This window comes from Plectropomus leopardus, chromosome 24, assembly GCF_008729295.1.
Source record: "Plectropomus leopardus isolate mb chromosome 24, YSFRI_Pleo_2.0, whole genome shotgun sequence".
Taxonomy (NCBI): domain Eukaryota; kingdom Metazoa; phylum Chordata; class Actinopteri; order Perciformes; family Serranidae; genus Plectropomus; species Plectropomus leopardus.
Window position 1 is genome coordinate 284,477 of NC_056486.1, and position 12,373 is coordinate 296,849.

At 46.5% G+C, this 12,373-nt stretch overlaps 2 protein-coding genes across 2 annotated transcripts in view; one reads left to right on the plus strand and one right to left on the minus strand.

The window, feature by feature from the left end:
* Window positions 1–1,537: 1,537 nt before the first annotated feature.
* On the plus strand, window positions 1,538–7,677 carry zdbf2 (zinc finger, DBF-type containing 2). Its single transcript, XM_042513138.1, has 10 exons — window positions 1,538–1,647; window positions 1,725–1,765; window positions 1,844–1,874; window positions 3,667–3,763; window positions 3,841–3,998; window positions 4,103–5,006; window positions 5,099–5,224; window positions 6,016–6,365; window positions 6,447–6,612; window positions 6,686–7,677. Exons 2-10 carry the CDS (start codon window positions 1,744–1,746, stop codon window positions 7,508–7,510), a joined length of 2,679 nt encoding a protein of 892 aa, XP_042369072.1. The 5' UTR covers window positions 1,538–1,647; window positions 1,725–1,743; the 3' UTR covers window positions 7,511–7,677.
* A 290-nt stretch (window positions 7,678–7,967) lies between these two features.
* dytn (dystrotelin) overlaps window positions 7,968–12,373 on the minus strand; it is a 5,695-nt gene continuing 1,289 nt past the window's right edge. Inside the window, exons 2-14 of the mRNA XM_042513419.1 lie at window positions 12,151–12,363; window positions 11,908–11,993; window positions 11,712–11,791; window positions 11,472–11,543; window positions 11,235–11,398; window positions 11,042–11,153; window positions 10,805–10,938; window positions 10,599–10,728; window positions 9,873–9,925; window positions 9,659–9,800; window positions 9,373–9,438; window positions 8,925–9,336; window positions 7,968–8,341 (exon numbers count right to left, since the gene is read on the minus strand). Coding sequence (XP_042369353.1) covers window positions 8,247–8,341; window positions 8,925–9,336; window positions 9,373–9,438; window positions 9,659–9,800; window positions 9,873–9,925; window positions 10,599–10,728; window positions 10,805–10,938; window positions 11,042–11,153; window positions 11,235–11,398; window positions 11,472–11,543; window positions 11,712–11,791; window positions 11,908–11,993; window positions 12,151–12,363 — 1,759 coding nt within the window. The 3' untranslated portion in view covers window positions 7,968–8,246. The remainder of the gene's footprint in view (window positions 8,342–8,924; window positions 9,337–9,372; window positions 9,439–9,658; window positions 9,801–9,872; window positions 9,926–10,598; window positions 10,729–10,804; window positions 10,939–11,041; window positions 11,154–11,234; window positions 11,399–11,471; window positions 11,544–11,711; window positions 11,792–11,907; window positions 11,994–12,150; window positions 12,364–12,373) is intronic.

Genomic DNA, 12,373 nt, shown 5'->3' on the forward strand with positions numbered 1-12,373 from the left:
TTTAGATGAAAGTTTGTTAGTGTGAACGTGTCAGATCATCAGTTGTAACTGATCAATTATAGTCTGTAATAACTGACCCTGATCAATAATCACACTGTAGTTCTGACCAAAACAAACAGATCTAGAATCAATAATCAGTGTAGTTCTGAGTCTGAGAACAGATCAATAATCAGATTGTGAAATGTAACAAAATAATCAAGAATTAAAGTCTCTAACAATCATTTTGTTCAACTGATCAATAACCAGACTGTGTGAAACGTAAATGAAACTAATCACAATAACAGTGACCTAAAACTGATCAATAATCAATAATAGGAGGGTAAATATCTCGAAGGTGAGGCTGCAGTTCCGCGGCTCACCTGCGCTGTTTTGGCGGCGCTGTTTTCCCGCGGTGTAGCTGTGTCTCTTCCGGGGGTCTCGCGGCAGCAGAAGAAGAGTCAGACCGGAAACTAAACAGAGCGGCGGAGCAGCGCGCGGCGGAAGAAGACTTTAATCTGCGCGAGAGTAAACAACCAAACATCAACAACAAACAGCAGCAGGTAAACAAACCGATGCGTCATCGATTATCGATTATCGCTCACCTTAAGCAGCCAATCGGTTGCTCTGTAGCCTCGCGCTCTGCGTGCTAACAGCTAGCCGGCTGCTAACGCTCACGGCGGCTCACCAGAGCGACACGTCATCACCGGCGGTCACCATGGTTACCAAAGACCCGGTCCGACCCGGGCGGGTAAACCCGGGTTTACCGGTGCGGGTTTTAAACCGGAGCTGTTAGCGCCGCGGCTAGTTAGCTTCACACAGGCGGCCAATCAGAGCACGAGCTGGATCGGCAGCCAATCAGAGCGGAGGAGAAGCTGCGCTCTGATTGGTCCACGTCACAGAGAGAAATATATATAACAATAAATAAATGATCGATACCGTCACTATACTTACTCTGTCGGTGTTAACATAAATTACTAATCAATACATTATTTCAAATACATTTAAAAACATTTTAGAAAATAAAATTCAAATTAAATCTAGTTTAATTAAATGTACTTTAAATTTGTAGACTTTTACAGGTGAATATGATTGATTCTTAGTAACTAAATATAAAAAATAATTAACTTTATTATTTTATTTTGGACATAAATGCATTTTTCATTAAAAAAAAGAATGGGGCAATTTGAGAATAAAAAATATAAAGCTAATGGAGTTAGTTCTTTATTTCCTGTACAATAATTACAGAGAAAGAGATAACATAAAAATATAAGTTCAAGTAGTATCAGTTTTAAATCTGCAAATTCGTAATTAGAAGAGAAATATGTAAATGCAGAGGTTTGTTCTTTTAATTTCTTTAATTTTTGTTTTCTTGGGTACCTTGAAAGGCATTATATAAATCCAAGTTATTGTTATTATAATTATTATTATTATTGTAAACAGGAAGTAAACTTGTTTTAGTTGATTTGGAAACATTATCATTATTATTATTATTGTGTTTCATTTTATATTTTATGATCAATAATTTCATCAAAAGTAAATAAATAAAACTCACTGGTGTCTCTCTTCAGGCTCATGGAGTCAACACCCAAAACTCTCAATTGGTTACCGTTGGTTACAGCATGGAGCGCTCTGATTGGATGGATAACTCACTGACTGCAGCGGCTCCAGGTGAGACCTCATTAATATCTAATTAACACAAATAAATGCGTCATGAGTAATGAACAAACGTGATGAATGTGTTTCAGATCTCCAGTCAGCAGCAGGATGTCACACTCCTCCAATAAAGGTACAAACACTCTGATATTATTATTATTATTATATTTATACCTCATTCACTACACTCACTGTGCTCTGTGTGTGTCAGGTGACCGGAGGAAGGCGCAGTCTACCAGCAGGTGAGTCTACCGGTTCATTATAGTCATTATTGATTAGGAATATTAGAAGTCTGGATTCATCCGCTCACCAAACTCTGTAACTCTTTTAGAAAATCACAACATTTTACACTTTGTGTGTACTTGTTTTATCGCCACGTAATTTTCTGGTGTATAACAGAAAATACTGATCTTATGAGGTATATTAAAAAAAAAAAAAAGTTTAATATATTCTCACAGGTAGAGTGGCTTGTGTCACCTGTTAAGCCGGAGATATACTTGCTACTAACTACCTGTATACGTGACTGCCGTGGGTCTGTTGGGCTGTGTGTGTCCTCAAAATTTGACGTAAAGTGGACTCAAGATGCAGTACGTATTATGTATATGTATTCCTGGTTTTCTACTTCACCTGTCTGGAGAACACTGAAGCCCTCCTACATTGTCTCTATTCACTATATTGGGTTGTACTCAATAGATGGGATGACCTCACCCTGAACTTGGAGACACCACAAGGCTCAGTTTGCCCTTCCTCATCAGCAAACTCCTGGACTTCTTGGCCTTGAAGGACATCCATGTCCTACAGGCTATGTTGTCAAAAGTTTTGGTGACATTGGTTCAATCCGTCAGTGATGCGTAGTACCACTTCCCCAGCCACTTTATTGGGTTGTCCTTGATCGATGGAATGACCTCAACCCCTGAACTTTGAGACTGAACTTTTTGGTTACTTTGCCCTTCCTGAGCACTAAACTCCTGGACTTTTTGGCCTTGATGGATGTCCTTGCCTAAGAGGCTATGTTATCCGGAGTTTCCAATACCTATCTTGCTTTGACATGTGACACAGTTGTAATTGTGATGTTGTCCATGAATCCACGTAGTGCCAGCTGGACAATGTCTGACTACAGCTTGGTGCCATCTGGTGCACCTTAAGCTGCTGCTACCAGGAAGTTCATGCCATGATAAACAGGATGAGGGAGATGGTGCATCCTGTTTGAAAGTCCTGACAGTTGGTTGTGAACTGGCTTGATGTCATTCTGACTGTGAACCCTTCCGGGTAGCTGGTGATTTTGTCTCAGCCAGCTTCTGGAATTTGTAGTAGTCTAGTTCTTCTTGAATTAGGTTGTGTGGGATTGACCCATAGGCGTTTGTGAGGTCACCTTTCCTTTGCTTGGCCTCTCAGATCAATTGGTTGATCATAGAAAAGTGTTCCAGACATCCTGAAAATCCTGGTCTTCGTCTTTGCTGTGTGGATGTTTTGATGTACTTGTTTTGCAACATGTAGATAGTCTGCCTTGTTGTGAGCACGGAGAAGAAAAGATGGTCTTGAACTAAGTGATTGTGGTGGAACCTTCATCCTTTTATCAACTTTCAGTTTGGTGGGGCTGCCTTTGGCCCAGATCTTTCTCTTGATCTTCCACACCCTCTGCAGAGAAGCTATGGCTTTTTTTGGTATCCATTGTTGAGTACACCATTTGGACCGGGGACAGATGCTTTGGCTCTTCAGGTGATGTCCTGTATTTCCTGCCAAGTTGGTTTTCCCACATTCAGCTTGGTTGATGGTATTCCTGGTATATGAGCGTTCCTGTTTGCTCATTGTCCCTGACCTCTGCAGAGGTCGCAGTGTGCATCCTATAGGAATTCGTCTGCCTCTGGCCTCACGCTGGATAGTGTTCCAGATTTTTGTTGGTCGAGAAGAGTTTGCACTACTGTTCCTGCAGTTTGCTGCTTTGGTCCTTGTAGTAGAACTTTATAAAATAGTACTTCATGAACAGAACACTGGCCTGAGATTGTTTTTTTTCCCCCTCTCTCTATCTGACAGGATGTGGGAGGAGTCTCAGCCAGGCCCATCCAGGTGTCAGTCCAGCAGACAGGGTTACTGTGGATACTGCAGAGTACTCTACAGCAACCTGGAACAGGTACGCCTGAGCTGCGGTCATGTGGCCTAAGTCTTCTCATCAGAATTAATGACATGTTAATGTGGTGTTTCTCTCAGCACCTGTCCAGTCTCAGACACCTGGATTCTGTCCGGGCGTCCTCCCGAGGCTCCAGCACCGTCTCCTCTGCCAGCAGCAGCAGAACCAAACTGACCCTGCTGGAACGCTTTCTGCAGGACGTCCTGCAACACCACCCGCACCGGTACAATGACCCCAGGTATCTGAAACAAGAATATCAGAACCGCGTCCAGGTAACTAAAACAAGCCCACTTGTGCTGCTGCAGCATGTATATGTTATGTCCATCTTTGTGTCTCTGTCAGGCCATCTCATGCTGACCTCCCATCAGTCTCTGCCCCTCCTTTGCCGAGGGAGGAGCTTGACGAACTTTGTTTCTCTGATGACGAAAGCCGGTCGCAGGGCACCCGAGAGCACCTGCCCAGTTCTGATGACACCTCCTGCAAGCTGACCAGTCAGAAAGAAGACAGGCTGTTTGCATCGATCAGAGAGCAGGATGAAGAAGGAACAGCCCCTCATACACAGACCCCACCCCCACATACACAGACTCCACCCCCACAGTCTCAGGCCCTGCCCTCTGTTCACAGGAAGGCCCACAGGAAGACTAACAGGAGGAAAACCAGCAACTCCTCCACCTCCTCACACACCCAGAGAGGACCAGGTCCTGGTCCCGGCGCCAAGCCTGGCCCAGACCCTGGTCCCAGCCCCCACACCCAGCTGAGTCCCTGCCTAGACCCCAGCCTTTGTCCAGTCCCTCTTCCCTTTCGAGGCCCTGGTCCCAGTCCAGGCCCCAGTCTCTATCCAGGCCCCAGTCCAGGCCTCGGCCCTCGTCCCCCCACACAGCTTAGGCCCTACGCAGGACCTCGCCCTGGTCCCAGTCTAGGCGTAGGTCCCAAACCCCACACCCAGCTGAGGCCCTGCCCAGACCCCAGCCTTAATCCAGTTCCTGTTCCCTTTCGAGGTCCACGTCCAGGCCCTGGCCCTGGTCTCCACCCCCGCACACAGCTGAAGCCATGTTTAGACCCTCGCCCCAGCTTCTGCCCAGACCTTCGCTCTGGCCCTGATCCAGGCCCCAGTCGAGGCCCTGGTCCTCACACCCCCCCACACCTGAGGCCCTGGCTGAGCTGGCAGAAACAGAGGAGGGAGGCTCATAAAGAGGAGGCGTTCTCCTCAGACCACAGCGACTCTGTGGATCAGACCATCGAGGAGGTCCGTCACTCTGTCAGTGTTTCAGTCAGCTGATCCTCTTCAGCTGATCCCCAAAACTAAGTTGTGTGTTTTGTGTTTATGTTGAACATCAGGTGATCCAGAGATGTTGCCATGGCGTCACTTCCACTTCCCAGCAGCAGGAGGAGACAGAGAGCTTCCATTTCAGCCTCCCCAGCTCCACAGGAACCCACAGTGACGACTGGGACTCACCTGTACAGGTACCTGAGTTCCAGTGGGAGGGTGGTGGAGTCAAAGAGGCACCTGAGTGATAGACTGATGTGTGTCTGTCTGGATGTATGTCACAATCCCATGCATGCGACACCAATGAGGGAATTTCATCATATTTGGCACAAACGTTCACTTAAGGAACTGTTAAGGGTATTTGGTGCCCTTGACCGCAACATCTCAAGAGAACCTTGAGGGGATTTTTTTTTTCAAATTTGGCACAATGAACAGATATTTTTATGGACAAACATCAAAGGTTAAGGTCAATGTGACCTTGTCCGTTGGATCGTTTTGAATGAGGCATTTCAAGAGCACCTTGAGGGAATTCCCTCAAATTTGTCACAAGCATCCAGTTGCACTCAACAATGAACTGATAAAATTTTGATAGTCCAAGTTAAAAGTTTCTGGGACATCGTTCGTCACATTTTTATGAACATGGTATCTCGAGCGCATTCCGGAAATTTCCTCAAATCAGGAACAAACGTCCACTTGGACTTAAGTATAAATGATTAGATTTTGGTGATCAAAGTTCACTGCTACCTTGTCTGTGGCATTCTAGTGGACACGGTATCTCAAGAATGCCTTGAGGGAATTTCTTCAAATTTGGCACAGATGTCCACTTTTGTTAAAAAATGAGCTGATAAGACTTTGGTGGTCCAATGTCACTGTGACCTCTTAAAACATGATTTTGGCTCTAAAATCATACAATAAATATGACAACATTCTCAGAAACATCTGACAGGGTAAAATGATGAAGTGATGACATTCCAGTTTTGTTTTACAGCAAGGACAAACACCTGGTGACACAGCTGTCCAGGTGAGTCAGGGGGAGGGGCAGGACCTGAGCTGTCTGATGGATGTTCAGGTGGACCTGGAGGACCAGGTGTACTCGTGCCAGCTGGACTCGGCCCTCCACAGTGAGCGGAGGGCAGGGGGCGGGGCCAAACAGGAGCAGGGCTTCTGGAGTCTGCCAATAGACGAAGTCCTGCCGGCGCCGGAGCACATCCCAGAATCCTTCAGGGGGAAGACCTGGACCCAGATTGAGCAGGAGGACGAGGAGCGAGTGGAGAAACTGGTGCGCCAGTTCAGACGGGGGAGGTTCATCTGCTACTTCGACACTGAGTCTCTGGCCAGGTAGACACAGACGCACCTGTGCTGTTTCTGTCAGTGTCATTGTGTTTTAAACTGACCTTCTGATGATGTCATCACTGTCAGGTATGGGAGGAGGAGCCAAAACAAGAACAGGTGTGCTGAGAGCAAGGAGGTGGAGCCAGACACCAGTGTCCTGCCTTTATTGGACTGTGATGACGATAACTCGTCATACGTCAGGAGGAGGAGGAGGAAGAAGAGGCGAGCCTTCAGGGTGGCGTCCAGGTGTCAGGTGAGAGCAGCGGATAGTTTTCAGTCTGTTTCTGTGTCTGTGAAGTCGTCATCACCTGTGTCTGTTCCTGCAGGTGGTCAAAGTCAGCCACAGCACTCAGACTGTCCGACTGGTTGTCCCAGCTGTCCGTCAACAAGCCACAGAGCCCCCACCCACCAGCATCTCAGCAGCCAATCAGGACGCAGCAGAGAGAACTCCTGCAGCGTGGCGCTCCCTTCCGCCATCGTACTCCAACATTGTCACACCGCTGCAGCCTCGCACCTCTCTGATCTATCTGCTCTGCTCGCCCTCAGGCCCCGCCCCCTCAAGCACACCATCACCTGGCTCTAAACGCTGCAGGAAGAAGAGGCGTCCGCTTGACCCGGAGGGGTCGAAGGTCAAGTACAAACAACTTCCTGTCATGTTCTACGACCCCAGCAGCAACCGCATCCTCAAAAACCCACCTAAAGGCTTCCTGTGGCGGCGTGGCTCCACCCACTCCAGCCCGCCGCCGTCATGCGTCCGGCAGCTGTTCAGGAGTCTGAGTCCGGACCTGAATGCCGACAGGCCCCTGGGGGAGGGGGCCGCTGGGTCCTCCAAGGTCAAAGGTCATGCCAGTTTCCTCCTCAGTCGGGACGTGGCGCAGACCAGCAAACAGGACCCGGTCAGGAGGCGAGGCAGGACACCTCAAGGCCCGCCCCCTCTGCCTCATGGCAGGTCAGAGCGTGGGAGGAGGGGGAGGACACGCCCCCCGCCTGCAACTAGAAGAACCAGGGCTCAGGCCACGCCCACGCAGCCCAGGAGAGAAGGCCTACGTCGGGCAGGAACCGGCAGGGCTGTCCCCGGCTCCAAAGACCCATCCTCACCCCGCCGCGGAAGGGGCCGGAGGAGGCGGGGCTGCGAGCGGGGGCGAAGGTAGCAGGACGAGGCTGCTGGACTTCAAGTGGAAGCTCGATGTCGATATTAGAATAAATCGATACAGAGGTCTCATTTTATGTTTGTGTGCAGAAAAAAAACCTTTTCTCTAAATCTTTTTGTTATTTTAATGACTTTTTCTTGAATTCACCTAAAAGTCAAATTCAGGGTTCAGACATATTTAGTGGTTTTTCTTCATTATGATTTTTAAATTTTTTTTTAAAAACATTTTGTTTAGTTTTGTTTTGTTTAAATGGTGACTTTTGACGGTATGTTTCCTTGAATTTTTTTTGTGAGTTTCTTTTGTCTCGTAAAATATTGACATTTTTATTATATATTTTGCAATTTTGTTGTCTTTAAATATTTTTGGTAGTTTTTAATTTCTTTAAAATATTTTGTTTATTTTTGTAAGAAAACATGCCTTTCAAAATCATAGGAAAAAAAGTTTTCAACAACTTTTCCAATTTTTTCAGGGTATATTTAGCATTCCTCGTTTTCCAGGCCTGGAAATGGCTCCTTCCTTGTTTTTCTTGACTGTTTGAAGTATGAAACTAAAGGATTGGACCTTCAAACTCTGCGTGCACACAAACAGAAAGTGAAACTGGACTTTAATATTTTATTGAAATGTTTGCTCTCTTCTCTTCAGCTGCAGCTCTTTTCTACCTTTATTACACTCGGCTGTCTGTATTTATATGTGGATTATGAGGAATAAACGTCTTTTATAACCTGAGCGCGAGTCCTCAGTGTGTGCCGGCTCTCACGGCGTCCACCAGCCGCTCGATACAGTCGCCCACCTGCTCTGCCACCACCACAAGCTCCGCCCTCCTCCTCTCGCCTGCAGACAGGAAGTTCAACAACATGAAAATTATCGTTTTTAAATTAATTTATTAACATTAATTTAACATTTGTATATTATTATATGTTTTTTTTCCTGCTATTTAACCCTTTGGACTCTGTGCTAAATGGTACACTTTCTTTTAAAATCATGGGAAAAGACAATAAACATCTTGGTAAAAAATGTTCCACAAATTATAAGAAATTAGTAGAGTTTGGGAAAAACGTTGTAATAATCACAATTACATATTTATTTATTTTTTAAAAATTATTTGATGTCTTTATTTATTTACAGTTTTTATTGATTTATTCCTAATTTGGGACAAATTTGGGTAATTTCCTCTTGCTCATTGCCTCCTTCTTATTTGTAATTATAATTATTTCACAAAATTAATATGAAGGGCCTTTTTATTCAATTATTTTTAGAAATCTTGGGAAAACGTCTCAGAGAAAAAAGAAAAAGCTAGGAAAAATGAAAAAATATAGAAGAATACTATATAATTATCATGATTTTTAACATTTTTAAAGCACTTTTCCATATACTATTTACGGTAAATCATCACTTTCGGTCCTCAGCGTCTCACCTGTCTCTCTCTCTGTCCACCTGTCTCTCTCCATCACTGTCTTCAGTCTCTCCACTGTCTCCTGCAGCAGCTCCTCTGGACTACATGTCCCACAATCCTCGTCTTGTTCTTCTTCAGACAGACAGGTGTCATCGTCCTGTGGCTCCGCCTCCTCCGGCCCGTCCTGTAGTGCTATTGGACGACAAAGAGACCAGCCAGTGGCAGACTCCTCCCCCTCCTCCTCATAGTGGATATCATGTGACAGACGTGTGTGCTGGTGCATTGTGGGAGATGGAGTTTGTAGTTCTTCTTTGCTCCAGTCGTCTTCTGTCTTCAGCAGCTCTTCCTCTTCTTCTTCTGTTTCTCCCTCCGAGTCCGAGACCACCGTCGAGTTCTCTCTCTCAGCGTTCTCCTCATTCTCCACCTTCTCCATGTTCTCTTTGTTCTCCGTGTTCTCCACGTTTTCCATGTTCTCCTGGTCTAGGCTTTGTGGTGGGTTCTTGTCATGTTCTTGAGCCTCCATCTTATTCAGAGCCTGAAGACAGAAAGAGGAACATCTGTTTGTAGTCATAGTTACCATGGTTACAACGTGATATGTGCCAGGAAGTGACCGTAAAAACGTGACGAGAAACAGACCCCGAAGCCGCGGGCTGCTGCAGCTACGGTGGCCCTGAGGGTCAAAACACTTCAACATTTTACACATCATTTCCTGTTAACCTCTGAGTGTGTGTGTGTGTGTGTGTGTGAGTGTTTACATGTGTGAGTGCGCGCTGCAGACGGAGGTTGTGATCTCTGAGCGTTTCCATGGTAACCTCCATCTGAGAGCACCTGTCCTCCAGGATGCCGTGCTCTGACTGGACGGTGAGTCTCCAGGCCTGCAGCTGCTCCTCCATCAGCCTGAAGACAAACAAGACGCCGTCACACACTGTCCACAGAGCAGCTCGCCACAGGGACACTCTGCTGTCTCACCATCTGTCTCTGTGCAGGTCTTTGACCTCCTTCAGCAGGACGGACGCCTTCAGCTGCTCCACAACGACGACAACGAAGACAACAACAATAACAGCAACGACAATAACAATGACAAAGACAACAACAACAATAACAATGACAAAGACAACAACGACAAAGACAATAACAACAACAATAACAACGACAATAACAAAAACAATGACAACAACAATAACAATGACAAAGACAACAACGACAAAGACAATAATAACAACAACAACAACAACAACGACAATAACAAAAACAATGACAACAACAACAATAACAACGACAATAACAAAAACAATGACAACAACAACAATAACAACGACAAAGACAACAACAATAACAACAATGACAAAGACAACAACAACGACAATAACAAAAACAATGACAACAACAACAATAACAACAACAAAGACAACAACAATAACAACAATGACAAAGACAACAACGACAAAGACAATAACAACAACGACAATAACAACGACAATAACAAAAAGAATGACAACAACAACAACGACAAAGACAACAACAACAATAACGACAAAGACAATAACAACAACAACGACAAAGACAACACCAATAACAACAATGACAAAGACAACAACAACAACAACAACAACAACATCAATAACAAAAACAACTCATTATCATGAAGAATCTCTCATATAAAAAAGCACAGGTATTAAGTATTATGTGACTCACCTGCTGGGTGGGCGTGTCCTCGTCTGTCTGCAGAGCTTTGGATGAAAGCGAGCAGGTGGGAGGTCGCACCTGTCCATGACTGACAGCTGAGGCAGCCAATCGTGTTGGAGCATCGGAGGGGGGTTGAGTGCTGAGACACAATAAACTTTAATTTCAAAATAAAGGTCTTTAACGAGTGTTGATGTTTGATCCCACACCTGCCTCACCTGTCCTGGGTCTCCTCCGGCTCCGCCCACATCAGGCCCCTCCTCCTGTCGGCCTCCCTCTGAGTGGATCGCCGTGGCAACAAGGCATGACAGGCACTGTGCACCAATGAGGACAGAGACTCTCTCCAGGTGGGCTGACGGACAAACTGACGGTTAGACTACGTCTGTGTACCTGTCTCACCTGTGTGTCTACCTGTGTGTATGCACCTGTCTGACCTGTGTGTGTACCTGTCTCACCTGTGTGCAGAACTCGATGACTGGATGGCATGTTTTGTGTCTGTGGGTCTGTCGGTTGGTCAGGAAGCAGCTCTGACACAGGTGGACGTTCACACACTTCATGCAGCGATACCTGAACACACACACCTGCTTTAACTTCGTCCTGATTGGTTAACAGGTAAAGAAGCGTTCTGATTGGACGCTGCGGTCTCACCTGAGTCCGGTGATGGGGAGGGTCTTGCAGGCGTGGCAGCGGACGCTGTGAGTGACGCTCTGACTGACGGACAGGCGGTACAGCGTGGGTAACCACAGCAACAAGCGCGGCTCGCTCTGCAGCCACGACAACACGTGTTCTCCCCTCGCCGTCGGAGTCAACACCTGTGAGCACACACAGGTGGTCAGCGTGTTGTCGTGACGACCACCTCTCACCTGCCGACATCTGCGTCCTCACCCCGTCAAAACACGACTTCACCGCCGCCTCCACGCCACCAAACACACCTTCCTCCTGCACCGCCGTGGGAACCTGAACACAAGAGAGAGCGGGAGGAGAGGGGCATGCTGGGAAATGGAAACATCTTAAAATCCTACAAACGTCCTAAAATCCTGGAAACGTCCTTAAATCTTAGAAACATCACAGAAAAACATCATAAAATCATAGAAAAGTCCTCAAAGTCTTAAAACGTCCTTTTACCTGGCTGAGGTCCTGCAGCAGAGATCTGAGTCCAGACCTGCTGACGGATCCTGATCCGCCCTCTGCAACGCTCACCAGAGCTACTCGCACACACACACACACACGCATGCATGCACGCACACGCCAGGCTTTTATTCTGAAGGAAACGCTGTTCTTTAGGTGTGTTTTATTTTGAAGGAGACAGTCAGGTGCTCACCTCGGTATTTCCCGAGCAGAGACTCAGCTGACAGAGCAATGAGAGCCGTGTGGAGAGAAGCAGCTGAGATCAGACCAGAGTCACACCTGAAAAACACACACACACACACACACACACACACACACACACACACACACACACACGGATATTAACACATACACACAGCAGTATACAACATACACAGTATATACAGTACATTAACGGTGTAAAACGGTGTAAAAGTATGTGTATTGAGGCAGGGACCGGTGGCTGAGCCTGAACATCAGACTGCACGTCTCCTCTGGAGCCTCCACGCTCACATGACCCGGCACTTCCTGTGACACGCTGTGGAACATCCTGTTCAGAGTCCGGGTCACTTCCTGTCTGTTCAGCTCCACTTCCTGCTGCGAGCGGAGGGCCGCCGTGATGTGACGGACGGCAACCACGTCCACTGGAGACACAGAGACAAATAAACGCCTAAACAAAC